The following is a 21,574-nucleotide window of genomic DNA, read 5'->3' as shown; positions in this document are numbered from 1 at the left end:
AAGCATCAGCAAGAGCCTGATATTATTATTAGTATTAGTTATTTATTGTCAGGGGTGAAGTAACTTTCTCCAGAGGCTAACAGTACAGTAATTCAGCAATTGTGAGTAATTAGTCTCTGCTGTGTACTGTTGAGAAAGTTTTTAAATTCTCGTTCTTAGAGAATCGTTGCACGATTTAGCAAGAAAATCATTGTCCCTGCTCTTTAATATTATTGAATATTAATATCAATTTAAATATTTAAGCAGCAATTATTTTAAAATATCGTGATATTAAAAACCCCGTGACACATATCTCACGTCACTAACCACAAAATGTAATTAGGAGTGCAATGATACACTGCTCTCTCTCTCTCTCTCTCTCTCTCACACACACACACACACACACATACACACACACACACACACACACACACACTGTGAATATATTAGAGGTTCACTGCTACAACTGCATCCACTGAAACACGGCATGTATGGAAACCGCCAAAACAGTCAGTCAGCCATAAGAGAGAAAGGAATTTCATCACAAAGTCTGACTGGCAAGTAATGGACAGAAAGATGTAAGTAATAAGATCAGTATTCACAGCATTACATACATATCGCCAAAAGTGAAGAACTGATATTGCACTTTCAACAGTACGGTAGTTTTCGCAAGGAGTGTAAAGTTCTCGTGCCTGGCAATGGTACACCGTCCAATTGCTACTCCCAGATGAAAGAAAAAGTGTATGGGCAAATCATATGAGTACAACTACGGATACCGGATTTGTTCTGGTGGAAAATAACAGTTTCACCTTTCTAACTTTTCATCAAAGACCCCCATAATCAAAATCTTTCACGATCTCCATTATTTCTAATTATACGTTAAACAAACTATACATAGCCCCTAGCAAATTTATATCCACGTTCTCAATCTTGACATTTCATACTAACGCCATACAGTGTCTTGTATCCAATAAAGCATTGTGAACCTGAACACACTCGCATGCAGTCCTTACAATTTTTATTTCTGTGTCAGACTCGACTAGATTTCTTAAATTAGAATTCCCTTTTTTTTTTTCACACTCCCATCTCTTCTGTATCAATATAGAAATGAACGTTTTTCATTATTTCAGATCTTTCCTTATCTAGCACAAGCCATCCCGATCCCCCCATTCACAACAGTCGTCAGTGTAGTGGTATCTACATTCATATTCAATCATCGTCATTCATACACAATGAAGAAGATGCTAGCCATTCTTTAGACAGCTCTTCCATTGTTAGCTAGCTGTTCGGTTTTATATTTAATGTGTAATATTCATTTTCCGACCACACAGCACTAATTTCAAACCCTTTGCCATCACTTCTATATCACTTGTTTTTTGCCTTCTACATTATCCTGGATGCTCTAAAAATATGTTTGCAGCTTGATCATGTGGCTGAGATTGCAGCACCGTGGGGTGTGGGTATGTTCAGAAAGAGAGGGAATACTCAGGATGCCAACGCGACGCAGGCACAGCTCTCCTGGGTGGTTGACCAAGCTCGCAAGGTATGTCACTCTCCTGTTATTGCTGAGACAGATAGGTCACTCACATTACAGCTATGGGAAAATGGGTCTCAGTTATATTGCTCCTGACGGAGGTAGGTCACTTACGTTACAACTGAGCTGCGCAGGTCAGTGAACTAAATAGTACCTGGTGACTTCCCAGCTACGGCAGGTGTCATGGTCCGTGATGGTGGTGGTAGTGAGCGATGATCCAGTGTTCTTTGCAGCCTTTGCCAGGTCCTCCTTGGAGGGCCGCCTCCTGGTGTGGTCGACGAAGCTTCTTGTCCTCACCCGCCTCCCACTCCATCGCCTGCAGCATATCCACAACACACTTACCATGACCAACTCCATGCTGCTTCAGTTTACTTACGATCCATCACTCAGGTTAGAGCTAATTATGCTATGGTACTCTTAGGATCGTAGTCCCGCAAGAAGCATATCAATAACCTGGATTAAATAAATTATGTGAAGATAACAAATCTTGTGGTTATTCTTTACATCGTTTTCTCTTTTTTTAAAAATTTATTGAAGGATCAGTAACAAATAGAATGTTCCTTTTACAGTAAGCATCCTTCATGAAATAACGCAGTTTACCAAGGAAACGTTGAATAATTAGCTTAGCAACACGTTTGATGCAATTCCTCAAGAAGTGATTAGTTTAGAAATGTGTAGACTGCATTTATAAACAATGCATTTAAATACAGACAAAAATGCATATGAACTTATCTGAGTACTGTATATCATTGTGTCTGATCATGTCTGTGAATCCGTGATACATGCTTACTGTGTTTTTCATTAGGTTTGCATTATTCCAGAGTAATTTCCGGACTGCTGGGAACGATAATCTCAATATCTACTCATTTCAGGGTAAAAATTTACACTGAGCTGCCCTATAGTCAGCCAGGAACACAGCCAGTGACTGTAGCCACCTGGTCACCTGGCAAAGGATTTGCCATGAAATCCTCAACCCCATTATATTTTGACAAATTTTCCAGGTAATACATTTTTATTATATATCCTATTATTGTATAATTGTGAAGCGCATATTAGTTTGACTGTACTGAGAGTCAAACTAATCTATTAAAATGACTGAAATTTGTGCAGGCAACACAATCGGTGGTTTGTTATGACATGAGAAGGTGAAGAATGTATGCCTTTACCCATAAGGCCTCACCCACGTTTTTATCATATTTAGGATACTTCATAAATCTAGCTGAGTCACACACGCGCTAAAGAGGAAATCACGCCTAGTAACTTTTTCCGAGTGTTATTGGCGCGTAGATGTAGCAGTTTCGTTAAGAAAGCTAGGTTTTCAAACGTATAAAATGCTGAGTTTCTTCAAGAACACATCCAAATTTGAATAGGGCGTTCAATAAAAAACATTTTGATTACTATAACTGAAAATTGGAGGGTAGGTCACTTCGGTAACTGACGAATTAAAAACAAATGGCATGAATGGAAAGATGTCTCTAGGAGTCTTATTCAACAACCTGGAATTTCATAAAACCAATAATCTCAGCGCTGAAAAAAAAACATAAAAATTAAGGAAATCTAAGTAGCAGGCAAATGTTTACACATATGCTTTTCATAGGGAGTTTTAACCTATAGAATATTGAAAAGTGTTGAATTTCATCGCAGAATCGTACAGTACCAGTCTTTACATAGAGATCAGTTAGAACCCGAGACATAAATTATTATACAAAGTAACCAAGAATGGTAGATGACACGTTTCTCTCTCGGAAAGCCGAGGCACTAATGGTTCACTTCAGGTCTTCTCTGGACCGCCACTAATTATTTTTTTTATTTGGTATGGCTGGAAAGAAAGCAATATATAGGAGCCTAACAAAGTAGTAGCCTTAGAGCTGAGTAAACTTTAGGAGATTTATGAAAGTTGCATGCAGGATCGTTTATATTTATTGCTATATATTCGTAGTGGGTTTAACCTACAGTATGTTGAAAAGTGTTTATTTTTATTGTAGAACTGTATTATACCAGTCTTTATATAGAGAATAAAGCATCTGGATGAAGATATCACGGTTAGAACCAGAGGAAAAAAAATACAAAAAGTCACTGAGAACAGCTGATGAGGCGTTTCTCGCCCAGCTCAGCAATGCTCTCAGGCACTTTTCAAGGCAGGCTCTCATAGCCTCTATAAAATTCATTGCTATTATCCCGATATGTATATTAAGTAAGGATAATACTCAAAACGCAAACCCCAAATAAAGTATTGTAATTGGGAAGAAATGAAAGTTCGCGGTGTGAACAAAGGGATTTCATATGAGATGAAAGTTGTATTTTCAAGGCTTTTTTTTTTTTTTTTTTTTGGCATAGACAAAGGAGAAAATCAAGTACTTTATAGACACTAACCTGTCAATACCTGAGGTGCCGTATGTCTTAGGGAGGTCATGTTGCACTAGTTTGGTTGTACGCTCTCAAAGTCAGCACCTAAACACCCAGAGCAGCACTAAACAACACTTTTACCAACTTGCCTGTATTTCTTCTGGGCTCCAGGTAAACAGCTCACTCTTTACCTGGCAACGTAACACACAAAATACTACTACTTTTGCAAGTTTATGTTCACACGTGGTATCAGAAATCTTAATCGCCAAAAAGTAACAATTGATCTACCTCACACACACACACACACACACACACACACACACACACACACACACACACACACACACACACGAATATTCATAATTTCAGGCTCTCTTTCAACAGTGTGACGTAAAACTCCATTTTTTTTTTCTATGGCCAACTATCATTGCTGCCTTCCACAGAAGCGATATGACCGAGAATGTTCTGTACATTTGCCGTAAATTGCCCCTCAGAGACGACGAAAGTGAATCACGTGAAAACATGACATACCTTCCATTCACCTTGTGCTGTAGTGCCACTTTTTTTTTTTTTTAATGTGTCCGACTCTGGGCATAGGCTTCAGCACCTATCCAGAGGCCCAGTAGTCCTCCTACACACCTCCACATGTCACCACTTCGGCACTAACACACACAGTCAATACTGAGTACATGCTAGGGCTGTTTCATACAGGACTGGTGTATTGGTATTAGCGGGATTTTTTTACATGTAGGCGGGGTCTTCTGGTAGATCAGTGAAATTTGCTCTTCCAACGAGCAATTACACCTTTATGGTTCATTATAAAATACTTTTCCAACTCAGTTTTGTGCACTCTCTTGCCAACACATCACATACTTCCTGACACTGCTTTTCCCACTGTCTGGTAACCAAATTCCGTTTCATGACGGAACCACTTCTGTGTACAATGAAATACAATCAGTAGGGTAAAAATTGCCTCAAACCTAATGACCTTGACCTTTGACCTTTAGGATACATTGGGTACGTTGGGTACACAGGTGTCTCAAATCTGGTGACCTTTACCTTTGACCTTTAGGATACATTGGGTACGTTGGGTACACCTGTGCCTCAGACCTGATGACCTTTACCTTTGACCTTTAGGATACATTGGGTACGTTGGGTACACCTGTGACTCAGACCTGATGACCTTGACCTTTGACCTCTAGGGTACATTGGGTACAAAGGTGCATGGCAGGTGATGAGGCAGCAGGTGTTAGGGACCATTGAGGTCATTGACCTTTTTATATCCAATGACCTTGACATGACCTTGAAGGTCATAGGGTACCCACATCCGGAACATATCCCCCCTTCCCCCCTTCCCAAGTTATTGCATTATGTTTGGTCATCCTAGGTTGAAAGAACATGTTACTTCGTGTTTGTACACGTAGCTCCCCCCCCCCAAGGTATTGTTGCATCCCCCCACCCCACCAAGAACATGTTATATCGTGTTTGAACACGTCGCCCTCCCTCCCCCGAAGTATTGTTGCATCATCCCCCCCATCCCCGGTTATTCCATCATGTTTGGTAATCCTAGGTTGAAAGAACATGTTACTTCGTGTTTGTACACGTAGCTCCCCACCCCTCCCCAAGGTATTGTTGCATCATCCCCCCCATCCCCAGTTATTGCATCATGTTTGGTAATCCCAGGTTGAAAGAACATGTTACTTCGTGTTTGTACACGTAGCTCCCCCCCCCCCATCCCCAAGGTATTGTTGCATCATCCCTCCTCCTCCTTCCCCAGTTATTGCATCATGTTTAGTAAATACAGCTTGATACATGTTATTGGATTCCCCCCGCCCACTTGGTAAAACAGAGGTTCAGTTTGTAGAGAGAGATGGTGTTAACTTCCCGGGTGTTTGAACCCAGAGCATGTTTATCCCTATTGGTACAAAAAATCAGGTGTGGTCCTCGTAACATATTTGTTCCATTTCAAAATGTCATGTATGGTTTTTTAATGGGTTATGTATGGAGTTATTATTATAAACTTCAACCAACCAGCCAGCCAGCCAGTCTGACACCTTAATTGTGGAGAGAGAGAGAGAGAGAGAGAGAGAGAGAGACCCCACTCCCCTCCCTGTAACAGTTCCCTGTCTGCCCCACACTGCCCGAACCTTTACTCCTTGCCCCGACCGCCCCGCGCCGTCCAACCACCCAACCTACCTACCTCAGTCGTGGTAACAGAGAGAGAGAGAGAGAGAGAGAGAGAGAGAGAGCACATATGGGTTATGTAACATTAGATGCAAGCTTTCCGCCGCCCTCCCCCCCTCACACACACACACAAAAAGCAAGTTGTATAACCTTCGATGCAGGAGGGATCCTGCTACCCCCTCACACACACACACACACACACACACACACACACACACACACTCACACATAGAGAGAGAATGATACCCTCCCCTCCCCATCTCCCAGTCATTTTTTCTCCCTCCCTCCCCTTTCTACACAAAACCACCTTTGTTGCAGTGATCCTGCTACGCCCTCACACACATAGAGTGAGAGAGAGAAAGATACCCCTCCTTACCTCCCAGGGTCCTTTTTTTTTCCACCCCAGTCTTTTTTCTCCCTCCCTTCCCTCTCTACACAAAGCCCCAGGAAGTAATTCTTACCCCACACGCGCCCACAAAAAGACACACAAAGGAAAGAAAACCCCATTGGATTTTGTAGTTAGTTTATTATTTAATGTATCATTAATTAGTGTGACCTAACATAACTGTTCACCTATTTGTTACAGAACAACATACTTAAGTGAAAAAATTGTACCTAGCTAGGAAGCAAAAAAATCTGCATCTTACTGAATTAAAAAACTATATAACATAAAGGTTTACTTACTGACTATGGTGCAGCAACATTATCTTAAAAAAACTAAAGCTCTCTAGGACAAGTTATTAGTTACAGATTTGCATCATACTGTAGTAAAAAATTATCTAATGTAAATGCTCACGCAGTGCTTATGGTACAACAGTATTAGCTTTAAAAATTATACCCACGTAAGAAGAAATGTTGTGGGGTACAAAGAAACTGTAAACTGTACTCTTAATTTAAAAATAGCTAACAAAATTATCCATAACTGCAAGGGGAGGGGGGGTCCATCAAAATTACAAATCCAGCACACAAGAGAAAATTACACATACCGGTACCGATATAAGTTCACACCGTCCTCTAGTCCATTCATTTTAACTAGGCCTTGATTTTCGTCATTTTGCTGCATTGTTTTGTAGCCCAATGTTAACCTAAGGCAATACTACACCCCAGACATCAAGACTGTGATTTGGGGCCTAGTGAAAGTGAACAGAATATAGACATATAAAAAAATTACTTTCTAGACCTTAAAATGCAACTTATTACCACCTACCCAACTCACTGCACTTAAGGTATAAAAAAATACTTTCTAGACCTTAAGAAGCAACTTACCACCTACCCGACTCTCTGCACTTAACATATAAAAATACTTTCTAGACTTAAAAAAATCTGCTTACCACCTACCCAGTTCGCTGTACTTAATGAACTACTCACAGTCTTTTTTTTTTTTTCCATGGCACAAAAAAGACTAGAAATACAATCCATCCTACCCCTCCTCGATATATGTCAGTCACAATTCAGTCCATGATTTGACTATCCTGAAACACCGCAGGGTCAATTTTCGACAGCAGATTTTGGGTTGCGTTTTGGAAGCCGTCCATCAGGTCCTCAACATTAACGTCCCACGACTCAGCAAACACGCTCATGGCTTCTGTTTCACTGAGATCGTCATCTGAACGGTGGGAAGACCCTGAGGATGTGCTTTGTGTCTGTGTGAGGTTAGTGAGGTCTATGGCCTCAGTGTCCCATGTTTCAGGTGAAGGTTCAGGGTGTGTGCGTTGTTGTTTTTGTTGTTTTTGTGTGAAGTTGAGCCGTCGCTGAAGGGTGAGACCTGGGGTTGAACCAGCCGAGGCAATGTGATCCCGAACTGACTTGAGCCTCCGTATGCCCTTACCTCGCCCCCCACGCCCAGGTGGGGCATTCATAGCTGCCCCCAGGGGGTTGGGAGGAGTCTTGAAGTCGGAGCTGGATGACCCCATCATATTTTCTGCTGCTGCTGCTGCTGTTTCTGCTGCTGCCTCTCCTCGTACTTGTAGTCTCCTGACCCGCCCTCTCAGTAACCCCCCCCCCGTGGAGGGTAGCCCCACTCCTTGTCTTGCTGAATCAGGTGTTGATGTTGTTGTTATTGTTGTTGTTGTTTGAGGATGGGAAGTTGGGTTACCAGGAGCAGGTGATGGCGGGGGTGTCTGTGTTGCAGTGGAAGCGTTTGTGGGGGGGACCTGAATTCCCTAGTCCGTGACCAGCAACCACTCACCACCCGATAACACATCCGCTAGGTCCATCAAACTCGTCAGAACGTTCGTGATGGCCGAGTGTGTATTGGACTTCGCACAGGAGCATCTTCTGCCGGTGCCATTACCCCCATGTGTGTTGTTGGGCATTTCTGGAGGGGGTGGGATGACAGTCTTCACATATAAGGTGGGGGGACCTGTGTAGGAGAAAAGGAAAAAACCTACATGTAATGAACTCGTTAAAAAATCAAAATGAAAAACAAGTTTCTTAAAAGAAAACCAGGATTCCGAGGGGTTAAAACTGGGGAGGCGTCTGGGTGTTGCTACACCTCACCCCCGCCCCAACCCCACTGGGCCTGCCCTGCCCTACCCTAGTCTAGGAAAGGAGGTTCAGGTGATGAAAACTCACTGCACTAGTCACCCATGTTTTTTTTTAAGTACAAATCATAGCCATAAAGTAATACTCACCTGATTGGAAAACTGGAGCTGATGATGATGCCCTCATCTGTCGGGATGGTCCAGGTGCAGGGTGGTCTGAAAATATGATAGGTGGGAATATAGCTATTTTCCCCTCAAGCAGGCAAGCAGTTTGATAACTATTGCATTTTATTCTCACTCATTTATAAGAGTATTTCACAGGATTTATTATTATTTTGAGGTCTAACCGTTTTTATGTGTAAATAACACGTAATATACCTGCGCACGTGGTGGGTGTTGATTCAGTGGCCATGGGGAACCCCTCTTCACACTACTGCTGTAGTGTTTGCTGATGGGGCACCTTGCGTGGTTATATACCCAGCCGGTGGTGGTGGTAGTGGAGGTGGTGGACGGTGGTGGAGGGAGGGAGGGAGGGAAGGAGGAATGTTAATGAGCGACACACTAGCTCATCTTCTCACGGGGTAGGGTGTGTGTGTGTGTGTGTGTGTGTGTGTGTGTGTGTGTGGCAGGAGAGATGAATGTCACGGTAGATCAAGTTCACACGGGGTGGGGCGGTACTGTGTCATTAACAATAAAGTTTTTGACACTCATGGAATGTAATGTGCTGCCAGAATGTTCGATAACAGTAACTAGGTATCGTGTGGATATTAGTCAGTCTAACTATTTTTCTGTCATTGGAGTGATAATCTTTAGATGACCAGTTACGAATTTTGTCACTGATAAAGTAATGGAGGCTTTATTCATGATCAGTGTTGATGCGTGGCATATAACCCACACACGTAGGAATTCTCGTGCTGTAACCTTTTCTTGTTATAGTGCAGTGTATACCCAGGATATTTATCAATAAATTTATTAAAATACTGTGTATACATTTAAGGGTTCAAGCCATATGAATCAAACACATAGAATTGCTTGATTTTTGTATCCACATGAAACACAACCCAATGCCCCAAACTATAGGTATCATTGGGTAAAGTATTAGCTATGATTAAATATGGTCTGTCACTGGCGTAGTTTTGAGAGTCCATTTTAACCACCTCATCAGCACTAAATACGCTCAAAAACTTAACCTCGTGCCCCAGATTATTTTTCAAAACCCGCATAATGTTGTGGGAATTCATACTTTGTTTGGGGAGAATTAAGCTCTCACATCCACCTGTACTGACCTATTGTAGTTAACTCTGATAGTGCCGTGTGTTTCACCAAAAAGTAAAATCAAGTTATTGCTTGAATCCGATTCTCCCAAACTCACTTCGATTCTCAAGTCTGCAACTCTCTGCACAGGGACAGTGTTGTGTAATTGTTCGGGTACGAAGGAAAACACACTGACTGTCCTCCCCTCTGTAAAATCCTCGTACTTTATTAAGCCTTCATTTTCGAGCCCCAAACTGGCCAGTGTGGTGTAGTATAACTGTGCATATTTATGAGGGAATTCAGTCTTGATAGTATACGCAGACATTCCACTGACGTGAATACTGATGTCGGAGACATCAGGGTGCTGGAAATATAGAGGGTTTTTCTTCCATTCGCCCTGAAATGACTGAAGGTCTATCATCACCATATAGATCTTTTCTGATAATACTTCCACCGATACATTTTCCATCACAATATGTGTCTGGTTTCTACCTAAGATGTACGATTTATACAGAATTTTAGAGAAGAGGATATCCAAAAAACCTTTGGTCGGAAATGTTTTTTCTAAGGCAAGGAGAACCGTGGTGTGGGGTTTAACCCACGTGACCCATAATTTGACAGAGGTTATTTGGCACTGAAATTTAGCGTCTGTCTTGGGCGACTGCAGCAGGAATTTCTTGTCGGCCAGTTCTAATCAGAGTGTCATGTCCAGGTTACTGGGCAAATAATTTTCACATGAGAAAACATTGACCATTAACGGGAACATTACATGCAGGCCCCTCTGTCTGATCTGAGCCAAGATAGCTTTTTTTCATGCACTCGCCTCTGCGAAATGATTCTCTTGGTAAAGCTTCTTTTTGGAAGAAAGCAGACCATCTGCGTGGAAACCCCTGACCCTGGCCAAACTCTCAACCTTTCCGGGGGTCATTGTCATAAGAAGTTTAATGTAGCTTTTGACAGCATGATACGGTTGGTTTTTGACTGTTGTTCCTCCCAAGAAAATCTACACTGCTTGAAATACTCTATTAGCAATCCCGTTGGCAAACATGACGTGATCACTCTCGTCTACAGGCGTGTTTCCATCTTCCTTAGTCATCGAGAAAAGGAGCTCAATCAGTAAGCTTGAAATATCAGTAAAATCAGGACTGGGTGGTAACCTGTACTCCAAATAAGGGTCAGTCAGTTTTCCACCAGTCGGTGGTAAGTTGAGTGGTAATACATTGGTAATATATTTATTAGATATACTGGTGAAATGCTGAAGCATGGGGGAGAGATAGTAGTAGAATGGATGTGGAAGATGTGCAAAATGGCCTGGGAGGAAGGTAGAGTTCCAGAGGATTGGAAGTCAGGTATAATTATTCCCTTGTACAAAGGAAAAGGGGAAAAAGAAGTGCGTGGTAATCATAGGGGCATATGTCTTCTTAGTATAATAGGAAAAGTGTATGGTAGGATACTTATTGACAGAGTTACAGAAAGAACAAAGAAATTAGTTGGAGAAGAACAGGGAGGCTTTAGGAAGGGAAGAGGTTGTGTAGATCAGATATTCATTCTTAGATCTTTAGTGGAAAAGTTTCTAGAGAAGGGAAAGAAGTTGTATGCGGCTTTCATGGATTTGGAGAAAGCATATGACATGGTGGATAGACAAGGATCGTGGAAAGTGTTAAGAATATATGGAGTAGATGGGAAGTTGTTGAATGCTGTGAAGAGTAGGTACGATGGTGCAAAGGCTGCAGTGCGTGTGGATGGTGAACTAAGTGAATTTTTCTCTTTGAAGGTTGGGTTGAAACAGGGATGTGTCATGTCTCCATAGTTGTTCAATCTGTACATAGATGGGGTAATAAAAGAGGTACAAGGTAGGGTAGTGGATATTGGAGTGGCCCTGGTGAGAGAGGATAGTGTTTGGAAACTCCCTGTACTGTTGTTTGCAGATGATACTGTGTTGTTGAGTGAAGACGAAGGGGAGCTGCAAGGCTTGGTGGATGAGTTTGGGAAAGTGTGTAAGAAACGGAATCTAAAGGTGAATGTAGGGAAGAGTAAAGTGATGGTCTTTGAGAGAGGTGAAGTCAGTGAATGTACAGCGAGGTTGGATGGTGAGGAATTGGAAATGTGAGTACGTTTAAGTACTTGGGTAGTGTGATGAGTAAGGATGGAGGTTTGGAGGGTGAAGTGCTTGAAAGGGTACAGCAGGGAAGAAAGGTTGCTGGTTCTTTGAAAGCAGCAATAAGAAACAGGGAAGTGAGCATTGAAGTGAAAAAGTTACTACATGACAGTATTGTGTTACCAACTCTAACGTATGGAAGTGAAGCTTGGACGTTGTTGGAAGGACACAAGTCAATAGTGAGAGCAGTGGAAATGAGTTATTTTAAGAGGAGCCTGTGGAGTCACATGGAGAGACAGGCTGACGAATGAGGATATAAAGGAGCGTTGTGGTGTGGATGTGGATGTGATAGAAAGCGTTAAGAGGAACACACTGAGGTGGTTTGACCATGTGGAGAGGATGGAGGGTGAAGGACTTACGAAAAGAGTGTACTGTATGTGAGTGAGGTGGAGGGGGGAAGAGGGAGCGGGAGGCCGAGGATGAGATGGAGGGATGGGGTGGAGAGGTATATGAGAGAAGGGGGTGTGAGTTGGGAGCTGGCAGTGAAATGGCGGGGGACAGGGCGACTTGGAGGCGATTTGTTTGTGGCCACCCCAAACGGGATTGATGCGTCTGGCAATAGATAGATAGATAGATAGATAGATAGATATGCTGGATTCGACCTGTCGATGTCGGTTGACATGAGGAAAGTTACCGACCACAGTGGCTACATATTGCAAGTTGGGGAATTGCTCCCTCCATCGTGGGTAACTTGCCATGATGTACACTGAGACACTTTTTTGCACAGAGAAGCTTATATAACGTCGAATACATGAGAGTGTAGCCTCTTCACAGTTTTTTTCCGCTTTGCATTTCTTCCCTGAGATTGTTTCGTTTTCCTTCGTGTTCCTTTCACCCTCTTTCGGTTAGGAGGTTTCTGTTTCACCCCTTTTCTTCCTTTTACCTGCACCTGACGTGATTTTATCTTGCACCTCCTGTACTGCTTTGATCCCGCATTGTTTTTATGATGACTTGAAATTTTTGTTGGCTAAAACATCATCCGCTACATTCTGTATGAGATTTAACCCAGAGGGGAGAGCTTTTTTTAGCTAGCCCCGCCAGTAGCCCGAATATCCCTGTTCCCCGTGAAGAGGGTTTAAAATATTGAATATCGGCCACTGAACCCCCACGTGGGGGCTCAGCAGATAATTTGGGGAAATGTTCCTCACTGGATGGGTGAAACAGCACCTTCACTCTGAGGGTGGTGGGGCGGCACTGATGAAATATGTCAGAAATAATGGTATTTATGTGGATCTAAAATGCAAGACACATGTGATGCTCTGGGCTCTTTGGAAGTAAACGGGCTCCCCATTTTCATCTGTTAATTTTATGGCTATGGATTCAATGTGAAGTGAGGAGACTTTCTTGTAAATGACTGCTCTATCATTTTTCACTGCAGAGGATGGTAAGGCAAAGATATCGAAAATATTTACAAACTGATTACCAGAATTACTTCTTTCAGTAATATCTGTATACACATACACTGCAGTAGCAAAATTGTGTCTTAGTGGCGGGTCGGGTGCATACTGAGGCTTACACCCGGAATCCCCCTCCGAGGGAAGGCTTTTCCGGGTGCGTCGCACCTCCACCTCTGCCATAGGTGCCTCTGTCGGTTCCTCCGCTGCTGCTGCCTCGTCCCCCTCTCCCGATCCCCTCTGTACTGTTGTTGTGGGTGCTGCTGTTGAGGCCTCGGGTGTATGTACTCTCAAGTCAAAGGGCTTGAATACTGTTAATGTTTCACCTTGTTTTAAGCCTAGGAACTTTGCCAATCTGTACCCTAACCTCAGTTTAACCCTAGAATGCTTATGTCGGGTTAATTTCTCTGTTCGGCGATTTATTTATTTGCTATTTTGTTATGATAAGAGCTTTGGAGCTGTCCTTCCCTATACCTTCAATCCACCCTACCCCCTACCTACATAGGTAGTGGTGTGGTTTCATCTCGCATTTATCACCATGATATTTGGGTTTAAAGTGTTTTTTACCCGACAAAAGCATTTGTGTTATATTTTTTTTTATTTTTGTGTTTTCCTTTTTTTCCAGGTGTATAATTAGTTTCTGATTAAATCAAAGGGACTAAAGGGTGAAAACAATCTAAAAGAGTCTAAATTGATAAAAAAGGTGTTTCACAGGTATAATGTGGATTAAGTGTTTTTTACCCAACAAAAGCATTTGTGTTACATTTTTTTTAATTTTTTTTTCTTTTTTTTTTCAGGTATATAATTAGTGTATGATTATATCAAAGAGACTAAAGTGTACAGAGACTAAAATAGACTAAACTGAAAGAAAATGTCGAAAAAAAATTCTCCCGGAGAAAGCAGTACTGTGAGGATAATAACGTAAGCATTCTAGGATTAATGGTGCAATATATATCATGTGGGTCACATATTCCCTCTTTCTGATACACAATAACTCTGTCAAAACGTGGAGAATATTCAAGGAGCCTCTTCTCGTCGAAGTATTTTTGGTAAAGATTTTTCATCCCCCTCTTTAGGTCAATGGATATGTCTCTGTTCAAGACCCTGATGGCGAATTTCACATTGTCGTGATATAGGTCCGACTTAGCCGTGTAAACAAAGAACTCTTGTTTGGTGTTATCATTCGGTTTGATACCATAAATTGTGATCCCACTGTTGGGGTTATCTTTAATAAGGCATATTGTTTTGATGGGTACACAATGTTTATTAACCCAACTTCGTGATCTCTAGTAGGACCGAGATGAAGAGAGGGGAGTAGTTTGATTTCGAAGAAGTGATTCTGGTTATGAGGGAATATGTCCCAGTTACCATAGCTGCTCAGAAACACATAAGTATCAGACCTCTCCATTGTGCTTCACACCTTAGAATAACTTCAGACCTAAACGTAGAGGGGTAAAAATATATATACATGTCCATTTTTTTTTTTTTTTATTGGGATGGGTACAATGAGTTAATGACCACTACCTGTATTCTTCTTCTTCTTCCGTTCCTGGGGAAGGGGATCATCATCATCACTGCAGTCCAACTTCCGTTCTTACTGTCCTCCTCCTCCTCCATCATTTCGTTTTCACCTTCTGTATCCACCACGTCGTCCATTCTCTGGCTGATTTCAGCAAATTCCATCTCCTCTGCTTCTTCTTCCTCTTCCTCTTCCACTTCCACTTCCTCTTCCTCTTCACCTGTGGCATCGGTGGTGGTGGTGGTGGTGGGAGGGGGATCCGTGGCTGTATGCAGTTCATCTTCATCACTTTCTGCTTCCCCAACAGTGGCTTCCTTCATGATTTTGAGATATTACGCATACAGACGCACATCCTGGAGGACGTCTTCCGAGGGGGAAGTTAACAGCACTTCTATTCCATCCTGGTGCACATCTTCAGCAACCTTGCGAATCAGTGGAAGATAATGTTCGGCGAATTCTTGTTTCTTGCTGAGTTTCTTCACACAACTACCGGTATTCACAGAGAACACCACTGTTCGCAGATCCTTCTTCCAGGACTTGAGAAAAACAAGTCAGTCGTCCCAGGGCCTCAGCAAAATACCGTTGGCAGTTCTCTTGAGTATCACTCCTCAGTCCCTCGACATAATCTATGTCGGTTGAGTGGCGGATGTAATATTTGGACACTTCATTGTCTTCTGTGGGGTATCCAATGGCGTACTGCACCACAATTCCAGCAAACCAGGGATCCTCGCCGATGTTTTTGACGAGGCAAAGACTCCCTGGCTTGATGCAACTTTCTCTGGTACAACGGTTTAAGTTGTATAGACGTTGGTGGCTTTTGAAGAAGTTGAGCTAGGGGTATTTCTTCTCCAGCTCCTTCACATAGCCGAAGGCATCACAGGCAGTAGAATCTAACCCTACCATGAGACAGCAAGTCTTCTTCCTGTAATCTTCGTACACCAGGTGGGCCGGTTCCCTAAGCTTGTGTGGGTGAGTGTCCATGGTGTGGTGAAGTGTGATGCGACCAACGGGTTCAGTGGGGACTTTTATCCCCAGTGGATTCGGGGGGGCAGAGTTCGGGGTGGGGCAGGGTACCCTGAGGGAGGGGCTTGGGGTGGTTAAGAGTAAGGCACCCAACTGCTGCCTAATGACATTCGATTCCCACCCATACTCAGCTTTGCCTTTAAGCTTGCATTTTTCAAAAACTTTGGGGGAATGTTGGCGATATCTAGTAACATCTTAAGGTGTGGGATATCCAAGCCGAGGGTGCTGGGCATACCCAGCACAGATATTATTTTAAGGATATTTTCCTCTGACACTGGCAAGATTAAATTTCCAGAGATGTCCCAGTCCACCGCTGTTGCATTTTCAAACATAGAGAGAAGAGAATTGGTGTAATCCCAATGACTTGGGGGAGCATACAGGTGGAGAAAGTACCGCAGGGGGGGTTTCCCAACCTTTCCTTTTTTTTTTTAGGGAGGGAGAGATGGGGTTGTGGGGTGGAGAGTTTTTTTCACGGGGGTGAGCTGATGTCGGATTTTTTTTTATTCGTGGGTAAGAAACTTTCGGCCTGGGGCCTTGGGATCAAAAGATATTCTTTTATCAGCGCGTTACTAAACCATTGATGAGGGAAGCAGCCAGGGGCAATAGCACACTCAAAATTGCTCCTCCCTTTGGTTTCGAAAGGATGCGGTTCTTTTACAAGCTACTGCCTTGAGCACCTTCCAAAATTTCTTGAAATTTTTCACAATCTGCAGATCTCAGGTGAGATTTCCTCTTAGAAAGTTGCTGAACAGCTCGGAAATGGTATCGATATGCGGTTTGGAGAGAGAGGCTATGAATTTCGCTCTTAGCTGGGGTTTCAGGCACTGAAGGAACAGTATAATCTCACTGTATCTCTTAAGGAGGAGAGAGGGGGGCATGTTTCATAATTTGAAGATCTTTGGCTGCATTCCACGAATTTTTGGATTTGGGATACCCAACCCACCTGACCAAATATTTTTTTTTCCCTCTCTGAGTACATGAACAGATGACCCTCACTAGGAATGTCTCCGGTATGGATGCGGGTACTAATTCTTCCTTATAAAATACCCTGCATATGGGTTCGTTCTTTAAATCTTTCAACCGGTATGTGTGTAAATCCTGTTGATGCACAACTTTATCTATAACAAAGACCTCTTCAGTGTTTTGCATATGATATCCCCTGTTAAATTTGGATGAGCAGTCGGCTTCCGCAATAAGCACTGCACGCCCTGGGTTTAAAGTGGCAGGGGGAGCACCAGACCTCGGAGATTTTAAATATTTTCCTGAACTGATGCCTGAATGAATGAGCGCCTTTCATCGAATGCACTTGCGTAGGTGTCTGACTGGATGTTAGTCCTTTATGGGGGATATACCCTTCCACCAACTCATGTAGGGCAGTGATATACGTTTGCGTGTTATTCGCTGTTAAATATCGATATACTTTACCTTTCAGAGTTCGTATGAAGCACTTGGCCAGTGAGCTCTTTATTACTTGGGATGATGTGCTATAGACCCGAATGACCTTAGGTGCTAGGTACTTCCACAGGTGCGCATTGGTGAATTTGGTGCCTCTACCACAGAAAAGGCAGCATACTCCTTTAAAATCCTTGCTCTCCAGAACCTGTTTAAAAGCTCCAGTGACCGAATGACTAGCTTTATTCTTTAAGGGCACAACTTTAGCAAACCGGCTAAATACGTTGATGCAGACTAACAAGTAACGAGTGCCTTTATTAACCCCTTAACTGCAGGGCGTCATTTTCGTGATGCTTGGGAGCAAGGGATCATACCGCGGGGTGTCACTTTTGTGATTCTGTGTTATTTTGAATTCACCCGGGCTTTCAAGTGGTGGCTTGTATCATCTATCAGTACTGCGAATGTCCAACACTAGTCAGCACTCCCAATCTCATCTGTACTCCCATCCATTATTGACAATTTATCCATTTCTCCCCATTCTTGACTCCTCTCCCTACCCCCCCTCCATTGCCCTATCCTCTCACCTGCCCGGCCGTGCTACGCTAAGTAAATCTTCCCTGGAATTTTTCACTGATTTCATCCATTGAAATAAGCCCTATGCCCTATTCTTATACCAAATAATATATACAAGAAAGAAATAAGGTAAGTGATAGTGCCATACACCTGGAATTGGCTAATTATCACTTGACAACACCTCACATGCACTCGTTCACTAATTTTCACTGTTTATTTCCCCTTGAAATATGCCGTATAATCTATTTTCGTAATAAATATACATATAAGGATGGAAGGGAGAAGCCTAAGTGATATTTAGATTCACCTGGAACTACCTAATTTATAATGTATTGTCTAGATTTCCTGCCAGTCATTTCACTGCTATATATTAGCAGCTGTCAAGAGGCTGACGTTGGCAGTAATGCATTTCCCTAGGTAGGCCACCTCGTCCCACCCCTATCAGTTCACTGTCATCTTCCAATGTGAAGGTAAGTCTGTTTGCTCCTGCTAACTTCAGCCACTTATCACCCCCATGCAAAGGGCCCTGTGACCTTTACCCTCTACTAAACCTAGTGTGGAAAGAGGTAAAGGACTGACAACTGATAAAAGAATGACTACGATCTTTCTATTGAGTAAAATAGTGCAAGTGGAATTGTAAATAATGTGTAAATAATGTGTAAACAGCAAGTGAAAGTATTGAATGTAAATATACGTGAACAGTGGAAAATAGTTTTTTAAGTTACTTCAAGTGACAGTGCATAACACAGTGTAAATAAAATAGAAATGTAAATAACGTAAATAAAATAGAGAACGTAAATAGAAATATAAATGAGTAGTATTATAAGAATACGAGTATATACCCTAGGAGTAATGAAAGTGAAAGTTTCACTCCAGCATGTATGAATACTATGAGTTATGAGAGTGAAGGTGAAAGTGACAGTCACTCTCAATGCTAGTATACAGGATGAGAAAGTGAATGCTACGTATTTTACTGAAAGAAATTGAATCCCTACAGTGACAATAAACTACTATTACTGAAGGAAACTTATTGATAAAGACTGTAGATATATATAAGTGTTATATAGTAACAGAAACATAAACTGCGAGTGTTTTTATGAATAATAGACAACACAAGCGGCGAACGATCGGAAGTGGGATGGTCATACGCCCTCATAAATTTCATTGCTTTCACAGTGTTTTCTGGGGGGAGTATGGATTCCAAACTATTTGAGAATCATAGATTAGTGTTTCTATTGATAATATCAGGCTGTGGTAATCATATTATGAGTTGTTGGGAAATGTAAAGTGGAGACTTCGTTACCCAACTTCAGAGGTCTCCACAAGTCTTACAGTACTCGACGAAGGCTCAACAAACACCCAAGGAGAAAGCTGAAAGTATGTGCCATAAGTATATGTGATTTTAATATTCTAGGACTAATAACTGATTTTTGGCAAATATTTTTAGAGAGTCTGTTGGAGCGCGAATATGCCCGCAGGAGCCGCAAGTCAAAGCAAAACGAGCCCGCGGTGTAAGGGTTAAACTTTGCTAACCTACTCATGTCACACAAATCACACCCTAAGATAACTTTAGGTTTAGGAGCCAGTACTCTGAGATGAGGAAACTTTTTCTTGGTTAGGTAATGGAGGGTACAGGCTCTATTTCCCTCTGAGAAATTTTTTACCATTTTCACTGTGATGCTCAGGTTCAAGCGTTTAGTGGCTCGGTATAGTTTCTGCACACCCCCATACACTGAAGGCTCATCGGTGTCTTCGTATACTCATTTCAACATCGCATTTATGGTTTCCATTGGTAAACAATTTTGGGGTCCGGTCCAACAACTCAGGATCTGAAGGTTAAATAATCGGGTGTGCTGGGGGCACCATCTACGAGCAAATACCCGTAGCTCTTCTTAGTTGCTTTCTTATAAATGTCCACCATCTGCCTAGAGCCCGCCTTCCCAAACACCTGTCTCCCTAAAGTTTCAATCTGGTTCAAATCACGCATCTTGTGAAGAACAAAGTTACATGCATTTAAACTTATATCCCTGGAGTACTTCCCGCGTGCAAAACGACTCTGGGTTATGAGGATAACACTGATATTGTCGTGTCTTCCCCTGGTGAAAGATTTCATGACAGTCTTATTTTCCAAAGCATCAAAGAATAATTCATCGAGGACATATAGAATCCTCCTTTCATCTTTCGATCCATTGACCTCCTCAAAAATATTAATTATACCTTCGTGCAGTTCGAGTTTAGGGGATATATCAGGATTAGACTGCAAAGGGTGGTTATCAACTCCTGAAATGATGATTTTATAAAATTTACTCTGGCATTTGGTAATCAATTCTGAGACGAATTCAGATTTACCACTGTTGCTGTACCCCGCCACGAGTAACATCGCGTGTGTTCTGAAAATATTGAGATGCTCCACGGATACACAACGCACATGCATCATAATCATCACCCGACTCACCCGCCCGCCTACCCACCTGCCCTAACTTTGATCAACCAACTGCCTCGATTTGGATGGGGAAAGATTATTATGTACTACATCCTCCCCCCACCTGACTGTGGCGGTGGTGGTGGTGGTAACCATCTGTATCATTACACTCTCCCATTCCACAAGGTTTTCCCTCTGGGGGGAAGTGCTGGGAGCTGTGGTGCTGGTGGTGCTGGTCCTGGTGGTGGTGGTGGTGGTGGGTCAGGGGTGCTGGGGTGTATATTGGGGTGACCATACGCCAGCAAGTGCGAAGGATTAATATAATATTGCTTGTCATCAATTGAAGACAGGCTCTGCTTTCATATGGCCATTGTGCAAACCTGCCCTTTAATATTTCTGATGCTGTAAACATTACATTACTCTATATTTGCACCTCCTTGCAGGGATTTCTGATATTTCTCGTGCGTCAGTCTTTTGATGTGATGTCGAGGGGGGCCTTGGCTGCATTTAAAGGAAGACTCATTGAACAGCAGCAGGCTGTAACTCTTGGGTTTGAGAAAAATCCCCTCCTTTATGATACTGTTCCCCACCTCGCTCTTGAGGTACACCAAGTGGCCCTTCCGCGATGGATTGAAAAGTGGGTGAGTTGAGTCGAAGTTTGAAAAATCCATCCAGTCACATAGCGGTGGTTTTTTCATTTCTTCTCAAATGTCATCTACCTCCTTCACCAAAAAGATGTAGCTGTCTGTGTCATGGTAGAAAAGTTCTATCCTATCACCATAATTTTTCTTCACTACATTGTAGTAGAACTCGTAAACCTTCTGCTTGGCTAGATGGAGGATTTGGAACCCTACGGCTGTGGGATGGGATATTTTGACACTCCTGTCTTTGCAAGTGCATATCACCCTCTTGTCTCTCAAGCAGACGATCCTATTTAACCCCTAAACTGCGGGGTTGTTTTGGCTCGACTTGTGTGTCCTGCTAGGGTATTCGCGCTCCGACAGACTTTGTAAAAATATTTGCCAAAAAACAATTATTAGTCCTAGAATATTATAATTATATATGCCTATGGCACATACCTTTAGCTTTCTCCTGGGATGTTTTTTGAGCCTTCGTCGAGTACCGTAGAACTTGTGGAGACTTCTGAAATTGGGTAACGAAGTCTCTCCTTTACACTTCCCGACACCCCGTAATATGATTACCACAGCCTGATATTATCACTAGAAACAGTATTCTATGATTTTCAAATAGTTTGGAATCCATACTCCAAAAAAAAAAACACTGTGAAAGCAATGAAAATTATTAACGCGTAC

At 42.4% G+C, this 21,574-nt stretch overlaps 1 protein-coding gene across 1 annotated transcript in view; it reads left to right on the top strand.

The window, feature by feature from the left end:
* LOC145402701 (glutamate receptor ionotropic, delta-2-like) overlaps positions 1–21,574 on the top strand; it is a 124,052-nt gene that overhangs the window by 7,927 nt on the left and 94,551 nt on the right. The window contains exons 3-5 of the mRNA XM_080274671.1: positions 1,400–1,522; positions 1,683–1,903; positions 2,386–2,514. Of these exons, the coding sequence (XP_080130797.1) occupies positions 1,400–1,522; positions 1,683–1,903; positions 2,386–2,514 (473 nt within the window). The remainder of the gene's footprint in view (positions 1–1,399; positions 1,523–1,682; positions 1,904–2,385; positions 2,515–21,574) is intronic.

Source organism: Coenobita brevimanus, chromosome 58 (genome assembly GCF_032717465.1).
Source record: "Coenobita brevimanus isolate Jiangsu-jjx chromosome 58, ASM3271746v2, whole genome shotgun sequence".
NCBI classification, from domain to species: domain Eukaryota; kingdom Metazoa; phylum Arthropoda; class Malacostraca; order Decapoda; family Coenobitidae; genus Coenobita; species Coenobita brevimanus.
The sequence above is the reverse complement of the archived record's forward strand: the minus strand, read 5'-3'. Positions and strand labels throughout refer to the sequence as shown.